Here is a 22,970-nt window from a genome sequence, read left to right as displayed (position 1 = left end):
CCCTGTGCACCTGTGCAGTCACATGTGATGGGAAATTGTGCAGTGCACACCCTGTGCAGCCACATGTGATGGCACTGTATCAATGTATGCAAAGTCATTGATTCCAGTAAATTTCAATCATATCTCAAAGAGTTTTATTATCCCAAACACAATTTCAAACTCATTTTGAGTTACCATATGTGACTATGTCTTGTCAGGGTTGCTTATAGCTGCTATAACACTCTGAGAAGAGTCTTGAAAGCTGTCCTGAAGTTTGAGGGCTAACTCAATGAATAAAGTGGCAGAAAGAAGTCCCAGTGGCTGCCCTCCTGATGTCACTTGCAGAGGACTCAGTTATCCTCTGAAGTCCTCTCCCTTTATAAAAGCCCTAGACCAAATGGTGTCCCCCTCACCATGGGAATGTACTACCCCTGCTGCAGAAAAGATTCTACAAGCCCAAGAGAGCAAGTCAGTCTTCAGACTGCTCAGTAATCCATTATTTTAGAAGATTTCACTCACCCCTCTTCCCAATGTGCCTTTCAACACGATCTGAGATTTTCAACTTGAAGTCCAGCCTTCCACGTCATCATCACTATATATTTGTCTTGCAGGAAGGTGGAACCTACTCTGTGTCACAATTCACATTCTCTGATTTGGTTCATAATTTTTAAATATTTGGATATAAGTATGTGGGTCTTCATTTGCAGTAGGGGGGCCAACCATCCCAGACTGCCAGGAATGAAGAGGATTCCTTACAAGTTTTAAAATGGAGACACTCCCAGCCAAATTCTTTCCATCCGCCCAGGACTGAGGGCTTTTTCTGATTGTGGGGCTTTCACTGCTTATCCTGGGAGGAGTTGGCCACTGATTTGTTCTCAGGCCCCTATGGACCCTCACACATGTGAGAGAAGGGCCTGTGGTCACCATCGCTTTTACACCTACAGCTCCATGAGAAAGTGGAAAGCCTGAGGATTCAGAGGCAGATTTATCTCAGCCACACATTTAAACAGCCTCAGAGACTATGAATGACATACAGGATTAATCTGCCACGTTGCAGAACAGGAACCTCCAAACACAATAGCCACACAAAGCCCCTAGGAAGATCCAAGAACATCACATCTATTCACTGTAACAAATGTTAGGTATGGAAAAATGGAATTTGGGGTCTAATCGTAAATAAAGACGTTAGCCCATAATCTAAAAAATAGGCCAGGGCAGAGTGCAGTGACTCACACCTGTAATCCCAACATTTTGGGAGGCCGAGGTAGGCAGATCACCTTAGCTCAGGAGTTCAAGACCAGCCCGGGCAACGTGGGAAAACATCATCTCCACTAAAAATACAAAAATTAGCGAAGCATGGCGCGCACGCCTGTAGTCCCAGCTATTCTGGAGGCTGAGGCATGAGAATCGCTTGAACCTGGGAGACGGTGGTTGCAGTGAGCTGAGATCACACCACTGCGCTCCAGCCTGGGCAACAAAGTGAGACTCTGACTCAAAAATAAATAAATAACTTAGTTATTTTATTTTATTTAATAAAAAATAGGTCAGTGTCCATCCAGACTTATGACTCATATCAGCGCGTGCCTTTCCTGCTAAGTTCACCAGCAAAACCGTATCTAAACTTTGTGAAAAGCACTATTTTTTCCTAACTTCATCCTCCCAGATGTATGACAAGTACTGTCATTTTACTTTTATCCGTAATAGCCATATTTAGTGTAAGATTATGAAACTCGCAAAAAGACAATGTGAGATGAACTATAACAGAGTTGCTTTTATTTCTCCCAAGCATACTGCACTACGTCTGACAAAAGTCTACTCACCACAACAAATGAACACCTTTCACTATACAAAGGTTTAGTTAGACTGGAACATGAGAGGATGCACAGACCTAATGTTTATGAAAAGCGAGGGTCACATTACTCCAGCTGACCCCAGCTCATCAAGTATTTTGCTTCCAGCAACTTCCTAGTTTAGCAAAACCTCCCATGATATTTACACTCTAACAGTAAGGTAATTATTACCATCATTTTAAATGCTGACAGAAAAAATATATCACTTTCTTTTTAGACTTCTGGCAATGGTCAGATGTTGAAAATGTCTTGCCATTTTTAAGTCTAATTTCTAAATGGTTCCTTCATTACATACTGTTGCACACTGTTATATGCTAAAGTTAGGAAGCCCTGTTGGGGATATTCAGGACCAAAAGGTCACTGAGGAAAGACAAACACCAGCTATGAGAAAAAAAATCCGAGGAAAAGAGAATTAATGAAAGACAAAGAAGCTGCATCTGACTTGAGCTGTGCCCTGAAAGTGGGGTTTTGAAAGGGTTATTATGATTCCTTGAGTGCTGTCCTAGTAGTGCTCATCAAATCAGAAATCTCAGATTTAGGTAGCAAGAGGTAGCATCAAGCCTTAAAGCTTCATGTTGGGAGATGGTGGAATAACATATTGAAATCCAGGAACTCTATTCAACCTACTGGAGTTCCAAATAAGCAGCAGACTGTCTGACCCCCACAGCTCACTGGGGTGTAAAAGGTGCAACTCCTCCCCTGCTGAAAGAGGTTGAAGGCCAAGTACCAATGTGTGCACATCTGATGGTCAAATCCTGTTTTCTGAAGAATACGTTGAGCATCCTAAGGTGCCATATTCACCTTTACTTTGTTCTTGACCTAAGGAATGCTGTCAAGAATTACCAGAAGGGAGTAGCCAGTGCACGGTGCAGCCTGAAGTGCCCCAAGTGGGACCACTGAAGGTGGAAAGAGATGGATGGGGGGATGGCTGAAAAACTGCCTATTGGATACCATGCTCACTCCCTGGGTAACAGGTTCAGTCACATCCCCATCCTCAGCATCACATAATAGACCCACATAACAAACCTGCACATGCACCCCCTGATTCTAAAGTACAAGTTGAAAAAAATAATAAAAGAACGATAGTGACTGTATCACAGCCACAGCCGCACTCCTGACAAAGCTTCCCAGGGAGCCAGTGAGGTCTGCACCTCCAAGAGGCAGATGAGCCCTGAGGGCATTTGGGCTTCCACACATCAAAGATGGAATCACTTTGTTCTTTCCCCAACAGCATCAAACCCAAGCACTGCACCATCCTCCTAATTCCATGCAAAATAACCTAAAATAGGGCCATTTTATTTCCGTCTTCTAAACTCACTTATAGTCATGAATAATCTTATGACTTTATGTAAATCTTGATGAGAGAGAAAACATCTTTATGACATTTCAACTGTTAAGACTCTACAGTTAAAGGAAAAACACGTTTGTAGGGTAAAAAAAAAAAATTGTGGGAAGAGAGGTAGCCTGACAGTAGGGTTCATTTTCCACTCCGCTAACAAGATAAAAAATAATGGGCAGGCCAGGAAGACACATCTGTTTCCTTCCTTTAAACTTGTAGTCTCCCTCTCATGCTCTACCAAAAAGAGAGAGAGAGAGAAAAGAAAAGATTTTTTATCCATTCTATTTGCAGACTCTATTTAATGTGATCATGTGATCCTGAAAAAAAATATTTCAAAGCATTCCATATGATAAGGCAATTACAAAAGATTTGTTCTATTCAAGTAAACTGTCCTTGCTTTGCCGACAGTGTTTTCTCACTCATGGGGGGATCAGCCTTTTGATTTTCAGGTTCTTCTCCTCTTCTCTTTCAGAAAGGCAGGCTGAACTCAGCACCTGAAATTGGCATTGCCATATGTGGGTTTCCTTTCTGGCTGAACCACTCATTTGCTACACAGCACTGGGAGTCTCCACTTTTTCTGTAACAATGGAGTCTTCTATAAGACAGGAGAGGATAATAGCATTGGCTCTGGCAATTCCTCAGGAGCTTTGGGAAGCATAATTAACTAACGTTAGTACTCCTGAGGCATAAGAAGCTATTTAAGTATAAATCTTAATTATCATTATTCTGAATCTATGGCCAAATCGTTCTCTTCTCAGTTATTTAAGGCAGAAAAGCAGACATAACTTTCTCTCCTTCACCTCCAGGACAAGAAACAGGTCCTGACAAAAGACCGAAGGAACAAACAGTAAAAAGCCAGGAGAGCTTTATTTAATGCATAACATTTGGAGAAATTTCCTCTCCCCTCGTTCTTTAGACTAAGTACACCAAATCTAAATCCACCTGTGTGGGGCATTCTAAGTGCCACAGAGAGCTCTAGTTCATCCAGACGTCATGAATCTTTCGATAAAACAGTGCAGAAGGAGAAGCTGTGTGAAAAGCTCTTCCAATATTTATAGTTTGTTCCTGACGCGCATCTTGCATAGGAGACAGGAGTTCCCGAATTAGGAAGCGCAAGTCACTGACTCCCACTGCTTGTGTGAATGGGCATTCTTGAGCTGTGACATTCTTCCTGAATGAGTGGGCCATAGAGACACTCTTTAAGCGCTGCCTAAAGAATGGTAAGCTTTAACACGAGGGTATTTTATCATCTGGTGCTCTGGTTAGGTTTGTTCCAAGCCAAAGGGTTAAATCACCTGGGTAATGATTCTGAACAGAATCTACTTTGCATCAACATGCTGTGCACATTTATGGGACTATCTGGCCTTCAAAATTCTTGCCACTTGGGCTATCTGATCAGAAAATGCTAACAAAGGCTCCAGGTTTCTTCCTCACAACAAATCATAAGTGATCTCTCTGCCATGAATTTCTGCCTCAAATTCTACTCAAAAAGAAACCTTCATCACTTCTAATCTCCACTCACTCTCCATGTACACTTTCTAGTTCATGAAGGGATTTTTATATGTAGGATTGAATTTCAATGACTGACATATAGTGGATCAATTTCATCTTAGACAAGTCTTTCTTTTTGGCTGTTAAGCTAAATAGGATACATGAGAACTTTTGAAGAATCCTCAGATAACCCCACCCTGTGTGTGTCTGCGTGCCTGCAACTACTGTCTCCACTTTTTAATTCATTCTCCCTAGCCTTCTTTTTTTTTTTGAAACAGAGTCTGGCTCTGTCGCCCAGGCTGGAATGCAATGGTGCGATCTCGGCTCACTGCAAGCTCCGCCTCCCGGGTTCATGCCATTCTCCTGCCTCAGTCTCCCGAGTAGCTAGGACTACAGTTGCCCGCCACTATGTCCAGCTAATTTTTTTGTATTTTTAGTAGAGACAGGGTTTCACCATGTTAGCCAGGATGGTCTCAATCTCCTGACCTCATGATCTGCCCGCCCTGGTCTCCCAAAGTGCTGGGATTACCATGCCCAGCCTCTCCCTATCCTTCTTAAGCCACATATTGAATTCATCCGACTTTATGCCAAAACCAATTAGAGGGCATCTCTGTGCACCATTTATTCTATATTTGTATTGTTATTACTATTTGATATCCTCAAGGAAAGTCAGTGAGGTCATCTTGACGGATGCCTGACCAGTTCTTCCAGTGGCCCCTCTGGCTTCTGCAGGGCATCCTCACTATGCAAAGCATGATTCATGGACCAGCAGTACTGGCATCATCGGGGGGCTTGTTAGAAATACAGTATTTAGGCTCATTTTCAAATCCATTGAATCATAATCTTCATGTTAACAGGGTCCCCAGGAGTCTGGTATGTGCATTAAAGTTCGAGAAGCCCTGATTTACAACTCACTGAGAAGTTTTACCAGAGTCAAAAGGTCTCAGTGAGCATGAAGGATGATAATTTTTATTTTTATTTCTTTGTATTTTTTGTAGACACAGGGTCTCACTTTGTTGCCCAGACTGGCCTAGAACTCCCGGCCTCAGGGGATCCTCAAGCCTCGGTGTCCCAAAATGCTGGGATTACAAGTGTGAGTCACTGCACCCAGCAAAAAATGACAATTTTTTCAACGAAACACAAAGTAATAGCTAGGTACCCCAATATTGGAGTCAGGGTATCTTTGACCATAGCCACAAAAAAGGAGAAAGGACAGGAGATTGGTTTTGTCCCCAACGGCACATTTCTGGGCCACATTCCAAATGAAAAGGAGATGGGGGAAAGAGCTTAGACAGCAGAAAGAGATATCTAAGACTGACCACCCTCTGAAAGGTGGGTCAAATTTTTGACTTAATTTTCTCCTTAAAGGGCTGTATTAGCTTGTTTGTATGCTGCTGATAAAGACATACCCAGGACTGGGTAATTTATAAAGGAAAGAGGTTAAATTGACTCATAGTTCCATATGGCTGGGGAAGCCTCACAATCATGGCAGAAAGTAAAGGGGAAGCAAGACATGTCTTACATGGCAGTAGGCAAGAAAGAGTGTGTGCAGGGGAACTTCCCTTTATCAAACCATCAGATTCCGTAAGACTTATTTACTGTCACGAGAACAGCACAGGAAAAATTCGCCCCATGATTCAATTACCTCCCATTAGGTTCCTCCCACCACACGTGGAAATCATGGGAGCTACAATTCAAGATGAGATTTGGGTGGGGACATAGACAAATCATATCAAGGGCCAAGTCTAGAAAGCTAAGGTAGTAAAATGATAGGAGTCTCAAGGTCCTTTTTCTGGATAAGCCCATGCTTCTGAATGAGGAAGGGCAAAGTTAGGATGAGATAAAAGCATTTCTGGGTAGAAAGTTTCTCCCTAATGGCTACAGGGCATGAACACAAAGGGAGGTGGGGAATGTTCACCTCCTTTATCATATTCTCAAAGCCTACCTAAGAAGAGGATAAATAACACTGAGCACCTGCCTGTCATGTGTCAAGCACTGCATCAGACACTTCAGATATGCTCAGCCTCAAGGCGGCAACCTTCTAAGCTGGGGCTGACACATGTCAGGGAGGTGCTCAATGTTAGTCGCTCCTTAGGTAGGCACAGAGATGCCCTCTACTTGGGGCTAGAACCCTACACTTTATGGAGAAGGAAAGTCACACTTCACACTCCGAGGTGTTAAGAAAATTGCTCAAAGCCACATAGATCATGGAGGATGAAACTCATACCTGTGACTGAATCAGATCTGAATTCAAAACCCAAACCCTTCCCATTGCACCAAAGCTGCTCTTTAAATAACATGGAGAGTGGAGGCTAACTATGCTCAGGATTCCAAGTTCAAACATCAGATCTGAATGAGTCATTTGAATTGAGAGTAAGTGAAAATTTATTTCATTAGAAGTAAAATCTTAGAAGCTCCACCTATTCCATTTGATAGTCTCTGTTCATTGGCTTCCATGAGAAAGAGGATTTAAAGAGATGTCTTTGTCCTTTATTGCCTGTAATTTCTGCATACCTTCAACTGGGTCCTGCCTAGTATCAAGCAGGAACATCCCTGGGAATGAGAAGCTGATCTCTTACAACCAGGATGAAGGCAACCTCAAAGAGGAACAGGGGACAGGAATAAGTGGTCAAGTGTTTCTCTACCCTTTCTATTTTACAGGTGGCTAGTGTGTCTTCCGTTATATGGGCTGTGTTTTATTCCCACCGTCCTGCACCTCACTCCTGCCACCTTCCTAAGGGGTAGGGTCTACGTTGTCTCAAGTGTTATAACTCACTGCAAGGGGTAGCCCAGGACCCTCTGCTTCTCACACCTTCAAAGACAGCTGGCACAGTGTTCAAAATCCCTAGATTCTAGTATAACAGGATGTTAAGTGAGACTCTCCCTGCCTCAGTAACTGATACCAAAGTGGATGTGAGACACTTAGAGGCAGAAATCACAAAGGAACTGACTGACTGAGAACTAGATCCATGTCCTTGGAAATGTCTGATTCACCTTGAGAGTGTAAGAGATCCCTGGAAGGAGAGAACAAGGAAGGATTTATAAAGAAGTTTCTTTGGGGAAGTGCTGCTCTAACACCGCCCCACCGAGGGGCTTCCACGGAACCACTCCGAGAGCTTGAAGTATGTTCTCTACAAATGGATGGCTCAGAGGACAAGGCTGACCCTTGCCAGAGAAGGTGAAAGAAGCCTGCAGCCGTGGGGTGTAGGTGGCATTTGGCTTGAGCTGTACATCCAGAGGACAAGAGACTATGAGTGCCCCCTGCAGTCCAGAGGCAGCACAGGAGAAAGTCTTTGTGGGGAGTCTTAGGTCCTGCTGAGGGACCCCAACAACACAAAGAACGTTCCTGGAGTCAGGAATTGCTTGTGCCAGCTGGAGCAGAGGTACATTTGTTCATGTCATGGGAAATACAGAGAGAAATCTCCAAGAGCCCACAAAGGTGTATCCAGGAAAGAAAGTCTGCATATCAGCTTTGAACATTCCTAGGTCCCAAGGGCACAAAGTCACTAGTGAGCAAACTTCCCTGTCATCTCCTTCTCCACCTCCTTTCACCTGGGCAGCAGGGGCACTGAAACCTCTGCAAACGCCATCCCTGACCCCATACAGCCAGCCTGAACTTGGGGAGGACAGGAGTCTGGCCATGAGCTCGAATCCAGAGTTTTCATTTCTAGCTCAGGTGGGACATGCCATTTCTCAATTGAGATTCTATCTGCAGCTGAAAATAACCAAGGGATTGTTTGTCACTCAATCATAAGCAGAAAAATGTTACACAGCTCAGAGTTTTCCTCCAATCAGTGAGGCTCACTCCTGGTTACTCACTGGAATCACTAGGGACCTTAAAAACAACAACAAAAAAAAGCCAAAGCCCAACTCTCATCCCAGAGCCACTGAATCTGAGTTGCTAAAGCTAGGCCCCAGGAATGTGTATTTAAAAATGTAATCAGAATGGCGTGGACCCGGGAGGCAGAGCTGGCAGTGAGCCGAGATCACGCCACTGCACTCCAGCCTGGGCGACAGAGCAAGACTCCGCCTCAAAAAAAAAAAATAATAATCAAACAAAATAGTGACAAAAAGTCCCCAGTTAATTCAAATATGCAACAAGGGGCAGGAAGCTACTGTTCTGGGAGCCAGGGAAGATCTCTCCTACTGAATGGATTTTAAAGACATGATGGAAAACAAAAGTAACTTAAAACTCCTGTAGTTTGATTGTCACAAGTTGTGCTCTTCAGTGTGCTAGAAGAGAAACATCATGGTTTTCTAGATTTCACTTTGAAGCTGAAAGTTTGCATTTTATGCCTTAAACACAATCCCAAACTAACTGGAGCTAAGTTCAGTTCTTAAATGTGGGACCCAAAATGATCAATTTAGTATCTGAAGTCTGGGAAGGTCTTTTCTCTTTCTGGGTTACCAGCCAGGTTTCCAGTGATTAACAGATGGGGAAGGGCGCTGGCTTGGTGTCTGGGGTCCTGCTGACATCTGAAGATCTGCTGGCACCTGTCCTTCCACATTAGCCTGCTGGCTGGGGAAATGGCAGAGTCTGCAAGGCCCCCAACATTCTCAAGAGACGTTACACGGGTATCTTGGTTTGCTGGGCTGCTCTCTTTTAGTGCCTGCCTCACATCCTCACACGCTGTGACTGGTACCCCCTTGGACTGGGCTGCCACTGGCTTGGGGTGGAACTTCTCCATCCTTCCTCCAAGTGGAGAGCAGGGTGTCTGCCACCTCGTCTAGTATCTGCATCCCAAGCAGGAGTAAAGGTTATGATGACTGTCATCACATCCAATTGGTCCATCCTCTTCCATGCTCACCAAATTTTGCTTCAGAGACTTTTGGTTTATTTATGCTTCAGTTTCTTTCAGTATACTTTATTCTCTGTTTTAAAAAACAAGTTCCTAAGCAAAATGACCATCCCAGGGAAATCTTTGTTCTTTTTTGAAAAAATACGTTTTATGTTTTCTTTTTGAGACAGGATCTGGTACTGTCACCCACGCTGGAGTGCAGTGGCACGATCATGACTCACTGTAACCTCCACCTCCCAGGCTCAAGCAATCCTCTCACCTCAGCCTCCTGAGTAGCTGAGACTACAGGCACACGCACCACACCCAGTTAATTCTTGCAATATTTTAGAGAAGGGGTTTTGTCATGTTGCCCAGGCTGGTCTTGAACTCCTAAGCCCAAGTGATCTACCCACTTCAGTTTCTCAAAGTTCTGGGATTACAGACATGAGCCACTGAGCCTGGGCAGAAATCTGCTCTAAGCTGAATGAGGTGCTTAGGTCCCTCTAAGGGACACCAGAACTGTCACATTAATTCCGGCTCTGTATGGAAATGCAACTAGTTTCACAGTGAACCCAGGCTGCCTGCTTCCTTGTAAGCCAGGAAACTTCCAATATAACAAATACAAAAAAGGGAAGGTGGGATCTTACCAAAACAACTGGGAGAAAGAGGCTGAAATTTCTTATAAAAAATATTTGTGAGAGCTAAACTTCATCACTTCATCAATTACTATATGATAATAGTAGAAATATTAATGGACTATAAAGCCAAACTTGACCTGCTGTCCTTAAGTTGGAATGTACTTCACACCAGCAGGGAATTTTTTTTTTTTTTTTTTTTTTTTTGCTATTTGTTTATTTTTCTGTAGTTTTAAAGGAGGTTAAATGAGAAAGGAAGGAATTCTAAGAAAGGTCATTGTGCACTATGGCTGTGAGTCTCATAAATACCCACAACAATTCTATTCCCCTAGCCAAGTGGGGTCAATCTCTAATCGGTCACACTGGTTTATGACCCACGAGGGCCATTTATATCCACTGTTACCCTGGGCCAAGTCCCCTTCATTTCCACTTTCATTTATTACTCTTTGATAGCTGACACTTAAGTAAATACTTAGAGAACAAAAAAATGGGCTTTTCTAAAAGCAGATAATAATATTTTAAAGACCTAATAAATTCATGAACAAGAAGATGGAAAGAAAGGAGGGGAAGAAACATATTTATAAAATTGAGTTTAAGTTGTATTTTTACAAAAAATTATTTCTTTTAAAGGGAATGTTTGAGAAACACCAAGTTACTCTTATACCAGAAAACAATTCTTTCCCATCACAAGCTAAGTTAAAACTAACAGAAATGATCAACGAAAATGAAGCCACATGGGTAAGAAGAGTTCAGCTCTACCACATATCAGTATCATACAGAAATGTTCAAAAGGAAAGATGAAAATCCTTCCCAAAACAGAAGCTACTGGCTTTACACTGACAGTACTGTGCATTGATATCAAAAGACTCAGATCACTTCTAACAGCTTTTAACTGCAGACCCTCACTCTGAATCAGATTTTGCCCCCAAGTGTTTCAAAGGGCCATTGGTGAAATTCAAATAAGTCTGAAGTTCAGTCATTAGTAATGTACCAATACTAGTGTCTTATTTGTGACAAATGTGCCACAGTAATGTAAGACATTAACAATGGTGGGGGAAGTCTGTGAACGTTCTATACTAACTTTGCAACTTTTCTACAGATCTAAAATTATTCAGAAGTGAAAAGTTTATGTAAGAACAAGCAAAAAGCTACTGTCCTAAATCAGTGTCTCTGGATTTAACTATGAAGCTGTTATTCCCTCAAACATGACTTTCTGCACTCTGTAAGCTGGAGATTTACTACAGCAACCACAGCCAAGCAGCTAAACTCTCAATTAAGAGGAAGATTTAATGGAAAAGACAACAACAGCCAGGGGTGTCAGGGTATTGCATCCAAATATTGCTTGTTTTATGTGCTCCTGAAGGGCTGCTGTTTGTAAATCAAACATATATTCCAAATCACATTTTGAACATACTAAGGAAGCCCGTGCATTTAAAAAGAGGTCTAGTGAAGGGCCAAATAATAGGAACTTATCATGTAATGAGAAGGACTGCATTCTTGCTTGTCGTTTTGCAGAGATGGCTTTGCATGGACCACCTTTGCCGGTGGCGGGGCCCTGGGAGCCACACAGGCACATGCAGCCCAAGCAGCCTCTGCCTCACAAGTCTCCAGGGTTCTATTTTCCCTTCTCTCTGCCAAGTCATCTTTGCATGACTTTGACTGACTCAGAGCTACTCTGGTGAGGAATTCTATTCACGTACAGCTCCCAACATCCAAACACAGGCCTTGGCCATCACATTGGTAGCAAGCATTTGGGCAATGAGACTGAGCAGGTAAGAACACTCCACTGAAGGACAGCATCTGAAGCAGGCAAATGCATGACACTTGTCCCACTGTTCCTGAAGCTCACACTGACATGCTCCTGCTGTGCCCAGAGTAGACCCCTGATGCTAGCCATCCTTTCCACAGTCCAAGCCTTTGGCCAGAGAGGCTCTATTATCACTCCTAGAAAAACAGCTTGGGAGCCAATAAAAGAATCACTCAGCTCAGTCAGCCCGGCCCGGGTAAGCAAAACAGTCCAAGACACTAATTTCTCATCCATGGATGAGAAACCAGAATTCTCCTTTTTGAATTAGGTAAGAGGCTAGAAAATAAATCTTAAATGCATCACAAGCCAACCAAACACAGTTCCTGTGCTTGTAGTTTTGCATGGGTTTTTCCACTGTGGGTACAAAATCTCATTAAACACTTGCAACAATGATGGTAATAATAACAATGACCCTTTTCTCATAAGGGGCACTCTAGAGTTGTTATTAATCCAGCGTATATCAGGTAACTATTCAAAATTATTAATTTCCTCGTCACCTTCTTGGGAGGAGTATAACTCCCTGCCCCTTAACTTGGCTTCGGCCCTGTGATTTGCTTTGGCCAATGGCAGATAAGCTGAAGAGACAGTCCAGTGAACCAGTCCTGAATCTAGGCCTTAGGAAGCCTCACATTGTTCCAGTTGTCCTCTTTCACTCTGCACTTGTCATAGTGAGCACATCTCCTATGTAGCTGCTGCCTCATGACCCTGATTCCCACAATAAATACATGCAAAATAAAGCCACTCCACTGACCTATGGATCCATGAACAAGATTAAATAATGGAGTTTTAAGCCACTGGGTTTGGGGATGGTTTATTGTATACGTGATTTTGTCAATAGCTGAATGATAGACTCTATCTTCTCCCCACATACAAAAGCGTCAGTTACTCACCATCGTCAATTCCAGGCCAGCCCATGAAGTGAGCAGAAATCTGTTTCTCATCCTTCCCATACTCATTCTTGGCTATTAGAGTGTAGTCCCCATTGTTCATGTGAGTGGGATTATCCAGCTGGAGGCAGCCGTGGTACTCCGTGTGATTGGTAACATGTATTTTAGTACAGATGTATTTGGACTCATTCAATATTGCCCCGTTATAGAACCACTGAAGCGCTGGTTTGGGGTTGCCTTTCACAGTGAATGGAATGCACCAGTGGTGGTCTGAGGTTGGAGATTCGAGAAATGTGATAGTTGGTGCAACTAAATTGAAAAAGAGAGAGTTAATAGCATCAGAAAGCTCAGAATTCTCCCCATCTCGAGATGTCTGTGTCATTGATAGGGAATTTTACTCAACCACTGTATGGCTTAGAAAAACACATGATCAGAAACCCTGGAATCCATCAGTATTTTGTATCATCATCAGGGTGGATGTAACTCCCTACAGAGAGCTTCAGAGAGATTCCTTTCTGTGTTCTACTTAAGACCCATGCATTACAGTCATTTCTCAAATCTATTCAGTATAAGCGAAAACTAGCTCCAAACAGATCCAAGAGATTTCTGAGTGGAAAGAGTCCATTTGAAGTTGACTTTGGTTTCTAATATCTGTATCTTGATATTATACAGATTCATCACCAAAAAAAAAACCCAAAATAATAAAATAATGAATACTTTTTGATAGAACTTCTTTCCTAAATAATACAAATAACAAAAACGACTTTTAAAATTTTACCTGAAGCCTTGATCTCATATAACTTCGAAAACAGATCAAACTGATTAATGCAATAAACTGCTGCTGATGAATTATTATAAGTTTAATAAATCAATATTCATTACTGATTGTCAATAGTAAATACTCTTTGAAATTGAGTATTTGAAATTGAGTATTTGAAATTGAAATATCACATTTCGGCCGGGCGCGGTGGCTCAAGCCTGTAATCCCAGCACTTTGGGAGGCCGAGATGGGTGGATCACGAGGTCAGGAGATCGAGACCATCCTGGTCTACACGGTGAAACCCCGTCTCTACTAAAAAATACAAAAAACTAGCCGGGCGAGATGGCGGGAACCTGTAGTCCCAGCTACTCGGGAGGCTGAGGTAGGAGAATGGCGGGAACCGGGAGGCGGAGCTTGCAGTGAGCCGAGATTGCGCCACTGCACTCCGGCCTGGGCGACAGAGCAAGACTCCGTCTCAAAAAAAAAAAAAAAAAAAAAAAGAAAGTATCACATTTCATTATAGTGTTGTCCATTTTTGCTAGGCTCCTAGATGCCAACGTTTGGATGCTTTAAATGTTTGGGGTCCAATTTAAGCCTGGACAGAGTAGGGATTATTTCAATTTTAGATATAAAGCACTTTATGCTTTGGGGAAACAAACATTATCAAGTAGAATCTTTAAACAGAGTACTTATCCTAAGTGAGGGTATTTAAAATACTTCATCTATTTATTTTAATGTAGTCTGACTTTGGTAATTACAAAATCAAGGACTGGAAAAGACCTTTGAGATCTAATAGCGTCATTTTTTCAGATGAAGAAACCAAAGTGCAATAAAGTTAAGTGAACTCATCAAGGTTACTGAGCAAGGCAGATCTGGAACAAGAATCTTGTCTCCTGATGTTTAATCCAGTGGCCCTTCCCTTTCAGGCACTGCTTCTTGACTGTATGTGTTCATCAAACAAGAGGAGAAAAAAATCTAAGGCATCGTAGCCAGGGAACAGACAAAACATCTGAGTGGGGTCTCTGCACTGGTTATCTTTGTTGTTAATATTTTTTGTTGTTTGTTTTTGTTTTTTTAGACAGAGTCTCGCTCTGTCACCCAAGCTGGAGTGCTATGGCATGATCTCAGCTCACTGCAACCTCTGCCTCCCAGGTTCAAGCGATTCTCGTGTCTCAGCCTTCTGAGTAGCTGGGATTACAGGCGCCTGCCATCACGCCTGGCTAATGTTAGTATTTCTAGTAGAGACAGGGTTTCACCATGTTTCCCAGGCGGGTCTTGAACTCCTGATCTCAAGTGACCCACCCGCCTCGGCCTACCAAAGTGCTGGGATTACAGGCGTGAGCCACCGCGCCCGGCCAGTTGTTAATATTCTTTATAATTTATTGCTTCTGGTCTTTGTCTAAACTATGACAGATCAGGTCAATTTTTCAGAGCCTAGTGACTGTACAGATATTAACCTGAAACTGAGGAAAAAACTCAAGTTTGGATATTTTTAATAGAAAGCAGGTAATATGATATTACCCCCTTACTTCTCTTCAGATAAATCCTCCCACAATACTACCTAGGAAGATAAAATACTACCAAGCTGATAAAAGAACCTAACTCACTTTCATAATTTACAGAAAGATTTCCAGTTACCAGTGACATTCCTCTCAACTGAGCACCTGCGAAGCCGAACTCTGCACATGTATGTTGTAACAATGTCCCTCCCTCTGAGAAATGTGATATTACTAAACGTAAATTGGCAAAGCTTAATTGTTTGCTTTACCAAGTATCTCTCACAGGCCTCCTCAAAATAGTCTTTGGAAAACAAAAGGTTGAATATGTGATTTCATCTATGAAAATTCAGTTTAAATATAATTTGGGGGGACCCTATATATATATATATTATACAAAATAAGGTCCATGCATGTGTAGATACACACACTTGTAGACCTGTGCTATAAACCAACCACGACAAGGACCACAGTGGGGCAGGGGTCACACTTACCTTCCTCCCACCAGCCCAGGTTTCCCACACCCAGGGCCCATCATGCCTTCCACCATGCTCAAATGAATTTTGGGTTAGGTGCTGATTTAAGGACATACAGTTGGAAGTGGTTGCATATGTTTGGAGATAACATTGACTTCAGGCTTCTGAGGGGGTCAAAATGATGAGAAATTACGAGTTTAGTACCCACTGGGCATGGTGGTTGTACTGACAGTGATAAAGGATTACAGCTGATGATTTCACTCACTCACTCCAGCAATCACACACTGAATGTGTGCTGTGAGTGGGTGTTAAGCAGCATATTGATACCAGCTATGGCCATGGGTCTACACGTGTGTAACTCATACACACACTTACACACATGCACTTTCATGTTTTTCTCATCCAAATTCTAATCCAAATGGAGTAAAACCTCATTAATTTATACCATGCCAGCTCAGAATTTACAGTGATGTGAAGTGTCTATATAGTTTTTACTAAATACACACTTTCAAGCTAAAAGCCATAATTTGGAATTTCAAAATGTAATTAGTTACAACACTGAAAAAAAATATACTTATGTTTAATTAAGAAGATGGATATCTTTGAACTTAGATTCAATGTACACAGAAATTTAAAACAATAATAACAAAAGTTTTCTACAGTTGATAATAATTTTCAGTAATTTAGGTAGGACTAATCCTACCTTCTCACAGAAGCTTGATTATCAAACGAATGAGGTTTTATTTTATCAACAGTACAATTAGGCATTTGTGAACAGCCAGTAAATACTTCAGGTGTCATAACTTTAAAGCATCATATTGCTTTTATAGAGGAAGAAAGTTTTAGAAACTGGTTTATGAAAATTTAAGCTAAAACATTGATAAGAGGGAGCAACCAGCCCAAAATATATTCTATCAGAAAAAAGACAGAGGAAGGCACAAAATGACAAGCTCAAAATCAAAAAAGAAGCTTAAAAGAAAGATCATGCATGAGCAAGAGTTATTAAGCAGAAATTGAACAAGTAAAAGAGGTTGATAATGTTTCTTAATTGAGTATGCACAAAACACTGCATATACTTTTTTAACAAATGTAAGCAGCACCCAGAGTGCCCCAGCAACAAACACAGGTATGTCCGTGATCATTTGCTATTAAAAACACATTCCAGTCTGATTACGTACAATGCACAGTGAGGTTGACAGAATCTTGATCTTCTCCTACAAGATTTTCTGCCACACAAGAGATTTGCTTCCCACTGTCATCAGATGAAATGTTAGTTATCCTTAAGGAGCCCTGTGTGTGGCTTGTTTCATTCTACAAATGAATTAACAGACAAAAATAACCTTGATTAGGATTGATCCCAAAGTGACAAGATTTGGGGTTTCTTCCCCTAACTAGAGAAAAAAACAAATATATAAATATAATATTATATATATATATATATATATATATATATATATATATATATATACAGCATTAGAAAAACTTCTCTGCCTGAAATAGGCTCAGGCAAAGAAGTAAATCAGAAGTTATTCTATTTCTCTAGGTTTCAGTTGCTAAGTGCATGGGATTGACTTGATCCCTGAATTCCCTCCAAGGGAGAAGGCCACAGGGAAAGTCACTCTCTTTGTTCAGGATGATACAAAGAGCTCAGTAGGGATATAAAGACTCCTCGCTCTCTTAGGTATGCACAACTAAAATGCAAGCCTGCATTAGTCTTTGTTAATTAAGAATAAGTAGAAAGTAAATGTACATCAAAATCTCTTTGTAAATTTCTATATGTAGCCCTATAAAACATCAAATGATCATCACCAGGTTTAATACATTCTCACATTCTGAAACACTCTTGTCTCTCTATTAAGACATAGCCAAACACAAGCCTTACCATATGTTTGGAAACCAGATTACCAACATCCCAATACATATTAGGAACCGGATCGCCTGCCACACTACAGGATAACGTGATAGACTTTCCTTCCTCCACAGTGAGGTTAGGTGCGGCCAAATTTGCAGATGGTAAACCTATGGAACAAGAAAAGTAAACAGAGGCATATGCAAATAGTTAAATGCAGCATCAAACTAAAAGCAATAAATTGAAAACTGTGTATGCTTTAAAAATCAATCTTTAATTGCTTTTTGAGACTGATTTATGTTGATCTGAAAAAGTGCCACTTTGATCAGCTTCATAGATTTAACATAAATCAAAAAAAGCTATAGATTTCAAAATAAATTATGCATATTTCTTAAAGCATTATTGCCTAATAACCTTTTATTTTAAGAACACTAGTATAAAGAACTGTCTTCCACCTCTTTTTCTGTTCTACAGTTACTAATCCAGTTTTTGCACATAAACAGAGATTGTACCTATGGACTGACATCATGTCTTTTATTTCCTTCTGTCTCCTACCCCCCATTTTTTTTTAATGCTCAAGAACACAAAAGGGTGAGATGCAGCTATGTTGTTTTTGCAAAAATCTGTTTTTTGCTTTAAGTAACTCTCACAAATCTAACCCTCTACCAGACACAGATTTTGAAAGACTCATTCTATTGAAGAAAATGTAGTTTCAAATCATTTTTCAAAGACAGGCAGTTTGAACTATTACAGTGTTAGAATGTTCCAAAGTTACGTAAATCATAGTTAAATATTATAGGTAAAACTGCTATCTTATTTAGAATATAATGAAAATGGGTATATGGACTCATTTCAGTGAAAAGTTCTTTTTATTGGAAAGACTCTGAGAATGTACTTATCAGATGAAACTCTGAACCTTATAAACATTTTTTAATAGTCCAGCAAAGCATCATTTTTATACTTTTATATTTCAAAAGCTATGTGTAATTTTAGGGATGCTGCTATCACTTCACGAAATTATCACAGCAACTGAGTGTGGACACTGCTTTAAACTGCATAAGAATCATGGTATTTTTTACACGTAGGCATGTCTCAGAGGGTATAACAATATGTCAGGACCTGCTAGTGGAGCCTGTCCCTCTCTTGGTGTCAGGAACTCTGCTTGGGACCATAGTCACCTGACAGTTATATCCTGCAGAACTATGATACAGCATTAAGTCAGATCAGAACCTGGAGGTCAAAGAAGGCGATTCATTTTCAACAACCGTTAAATTGCAATTAACCCACCCACCTGGCAATATTTGATCCGTCATCTTCACATTACTATGGATAAACCCTTCTCTTATCATGTATTCCTATGGCAAAGCCATCTTTCTTTATTAGTGAAATCAGACTGGAATAAGATTTATACAGTCTGTATCTCATGGTTTTCCCACCACTGGGAGAGGATTCCCCAATAAGATCTGGCTTTCAGGGGCTAGTGAGACCCCCTTCCAAACTCTTCCTTCCCGTAAGCATCCAATAGAGACCAATGTTACATCTTTCATGGGGTTTCAAAAAAAAAAAAAAAAAAAAAAAAAAAAAGCCTCTAACAGCCAGAGTTATACAGAGCAATGAAACATATAACAATGATTAACAGAGAGTGTAATACAAGTCCCACACCCTAAACCCAGCACATACTAACTTTGTGGCCTTGGATGTCTGTTGTTGTTCTCGATGTGTTTTCTTCACAACTTCTATGACAATTAAGCTGTTCAATTTATTATGGAGCATGTCAGGGCAAAATAGAAGAAATGGGCTTACTTAGTGAAAAATCCCCTTGAAGTCAATGGCATAATCTGGGTGACTTTTAAAAATATATATATACTTAATTTTGTTTTTCAAAAATCAAATATTTAATCACATAGTTTGAAGAGTTGATAATTCTATAAAACTTATGAAAAAGATTCAAGCTACTGGGTGTGAAAAACAGTAGTCCCACCTTACCCATGTGGCACTATTTCCTATTCCCAGAGGCACCCATTTCATCTCCTTTAACTTCTTCTTTGGGCATTGCTCTGCTTATCATTAAGTATCACTCTTTATTGCTACTTCTTGGTTTTCCTGTTTCAGCAGTATCTACTGACCTCCCACTGTGGAAGATGAGATAGGGGCTCCCTTTCACACAGAATGCCAGCTCCCCTCAGGCCCCCACCACATTCAACATACTCTGTCTTCACACTTTTTCATGTGCTATAATTGTCTCAGTGGAGACATAAAGATGATTATGAGTACGTGGCCAGGTACGGTGGCTCATGCCTGTAATCCCAGCACCTTGGGAGGCTGAGGCAGTTGGATCACGAGGTCAGGAGATCGAGACCAGCCTGACCAACATAGTGAAACTCCATCTCTACTAAAAAATACAAAAAATTAGCCATGTGCATGGTGGCAGGCACCTGTAATCCCAGCTAATGGGGAGGCTGAGGCAGGAGAATCGCTTGAACCCGGGAGGCGGAGCTTGCGGTGAGCCAAGCTCGTGCCATTGCACTCCAGTCTGGGCAACAGTGCAAGATTCCATCTCAAAAAAAAAAAAAAAAAATTATTATGACTATGCAAGCCTTACTAACAACAGAACCATCTAATATGCAATACTTACTTTATTTCATCAAATTTAAAACAGTATTAATTACAGGTTGCAACACTGCTATTAGGTACCACTATAAAAGGAAAAATATGTGCCAATATAACTATAACACATGCTTTCTTACCACTTAGAACTATTGCTTGGAGGTTGGACCTTATAGATAGCCCATTTAATTCTCCATTCCTTTCCTATTTTCCAACTTTTCATTTATTTGCTCTATTTGCAGGGAGAGTTTTTTAGATTAATTTTTAAAGCCCGCTTTTAAGGTTGTTCATTCCTCTATCATATTTCTTATTCCCAAGGCTCTTCTTTTGTTCCTGAATGTTCTTATTTTATAGCACCCTCTTCTTGTTCCATGGATGCAATATCTCTTATGATTTCTATGATATATTTATAATCATTTCTTGAATTTTTCTTTTCTCTATATCAGTTTTGTTTCTAGCAATCATTTTTTCTCTCTCTCTTTGTTGCTTTTGCATTTGTCTTTCAATTACAAGCTTTCCTCAACTATGTCTGGCTATTCATACATCTTTAAGATTGAGGTACTAGAAGCATTGCACAAATTTATGAATTGTCAGCTTCATTGTAGGACAATATTATTGGCTTATTTACTAGGTACCACCTGATGTCAGGATCATGAAATCATTTTGAGGAAGGGGGTGATCAAGTTATTCAAATAATGCTCTTCCAATTTCCTGCTTGGAGGAGAAAGAGGCCTGGAAATATTAATATTCAGTATGTAAATCCATCATATTTTCTATGGTTCCCATGGCCTCACTCTATCTGGAGTTTCTCAGAACCTGTGTTTTATCTACTTTAGAGAATTAAGCCTCCAGTTTTCTGCTGAGGCAGGAGAGGTGCAGTCACCTGGGCTTAGCAGACTTTCAACCAATACAGTGTTTGGTGTTACCTGTACTCTCATGCCCTAAGCATTGTAGTAGTTCTGCCATATAAACCAAGTTTCCCCTTGGCTTTCTTCATTGTCAACTTGGTAACCAGCATTCTCACCCCTTAAGTCAGTTACTATTCATGCATCTGCTTTTTCAGCTTGCAAGTGTTTGTGCTTTGATAACTCTCCGTCTTCCTTTTTATTTATTTATTTATTTATTTATTTATTTATTTATTTATTTGAGATAATCTTGCTCTGTCACCCAGGCTGGAGTGCAGTGGCACAATCTCTGCTCCCTGCAACCTCCACCACCTGGGTTCAAGGATTCTCGTGCCTCAGCCTCCTGAGTAGCTGGGATTACAGGTACATACCACCACGCCTGGCTAATTTTTTGTATTTTTGGTAGAGATGGGGTTTTGCCATGTTGCCCAGGCTGTTCTCAAACTCCTGAGCTCAGGTACTCCACCTGCCTCAGCCTCCCAAAGTGCTAGGATTATAGACATGAGCCACCATGCCCCACCGACTCTTCCACTTTCTATATTTATAGATTTATCTGCTGACTCTGGGGTGACCATCAGAGTCAAGGCCTGTCATGGTGCTTGTTCTCAAGGTATGACCCCCTCCATAGCCAGACCCCACTGATGAAGTCTAAAGACACCCACCCTGGCATATCAAGTACAAACCCATGGAATGAATTTCCTACCTTTATAAATGTATCTAATAGTTTGGAAATTGTGAGCAGAGAAAGGTTAAAATAAAGAGATTCTCAGTAGGAAATGTTACATCATAATGTTAATTTTTCCTATAAAATCTCATGTGGGTTTTATTTTTCAAACTTAAGCTTACATAATTAACAGCTCTAAAAGCATTTAATTACAGTAATACTAATATTAGCATTTATTGGGCATTCACTGAACCAGATATTCTTGCCTAGTACCTTGTTTTATCTCATCCTTAGAATCAGTCTTGAAGATAAGTATTTCGCCCTCATTTAATTAATGAAGTAGATGAGTTTTGGAAAAGTCAAATACGTTATTGAACATTGTCCAAGTACATACAGACCTAGAATTTGAACTCAAAGCTCAGGGTCTTTACCACTACCTCCCAAGCTATACATATCCATTTCATCATGGACCCTAAATACCACTGATAAAGTGGTATTTATGATTCCTTGATAAAGGAATTATTTTATTTAAAAATAATTACACGTCTATTCTGGAGAAGAGTGAGTCTCCTTTATTTATAGACAAATTGTATCACCCTGTCATCAAAGGCATCTGAGCAAAACTGGCCAAGTCTAGATCTCTTAAATGTAAAGTCTTCCACAAATGAGTAAGCATCTGACTCACGTTAATTCTACAGCGTTAATATGCTGGCCAAAGATTCAATAATGGAAAAACAATCTGTACTTGAAATATCACTTGAGGTTTAATTAGCACAATAAAAATGAATTGGGAAGCATGAATAGCCAAGGCGGGATAAACCATTTGCCAGGCACTACTTCTTGGCTTAATAAGATTTGAAATCAGCACAAACACACAGCAAAGCCCAGCAACACTTCCAAGAGCTGCTAGTTCTACTGTAAAAGGATCCTGACTCTAAGCCCTACAGCTGTCTTCCTTTGCACTCTGAGGAACCTCGCTGGAGATCGGAGACGACCAGCTTCCCAGGCAGACAGATACCTCCACGTAGATGTCTCTCGATCTGGATTCCTTCAGGAAGGATGTACTGGCCTGTAGACCTCAGCAGAAAATCATCAACCAGGCAGTGAAAATGTTGACTTTCTTTACACCAAAGCTTCCCAAACTCTATTGTGTGTGTGACTCACCAGAGTATCTTGTTAAAGATGTAGCTTCTTTTCCAATAGGTCTGAGTTGGGGCCTAAGAATTTGCACTTCTAATAAACTCTCTGTTCCACAGAACACACTTGGAAGGACAGGCGTTTATACCAAAAGTGTTGGGCAATTGTTCAATGGGCTTTTGTTCCTACAACTATTATTCTTAAATCTGATATGGACCTGAGTTGTCCATCAAATTTTCCCCAAAGCATGTCCTATAGAACTCTAATTTATTGAGATTCCAGAGGCGAAAAAAAAATCCAAGATTACCAA

The 22,970-nt window shown here is 40.8% G+C and overlaps 1 protein-coding gene across 20 annotated transcripts in view; it reads right to left on the bottom strand.

The window, feature by feature from the left end:
- NTRK2 (neurotrophic receptor tyrosine kinase 2) overlaps window positions 1-22,970 on the bottom strand; it is a 366,376-nt gene that overhangs the window by 293,876 nt on the left and 49,530 nt on the right. For 18 of the 20 annotated variants that reach the window (XM_031934033.1, XM_031934032.1, XM_023229539.2 and 15 more), the window contains 3 exons: window positions 17,381-17,517; window positions 16,677-16,809; window positions 12,770-13,075 (listed from right to left, as the gene is read on the bottom strand). In XM_031934033.1, coding sequence (XP_031789893.1) covers window positions 12,770-13,075; window positions 16,677-16,809; window positions 17,381-17,517 — 576 coding nt within the window. The remainder of the gene's footprint in view (window positions 1-12,769; window positions 13,076-16,676; window positions 16,810-17,380; window positions 17,518-22,970) is intronic. The other 2 variants (XM_023229540.2, XM_031934042.1) reach the window with 1 other exon arrangement.

Source organism: Piliocolobus tephrosceles, chromosome 14 (genome assembly GCF_002776525.5).
Source record: "Piliocolobus tephrosceles isolate RC106 chromosome 14, ASM277652v3, whole genome shotgun sequence".
NCBI lineage: Eukaryota > Metazoa > Chordata > Mammalia > Primates > Cercopithecidae > Piliocolobus > Piliocolobus tephrosceles.
This window is presented reverse-complemented; position numbering and strand designations above follow the sequence as displayed.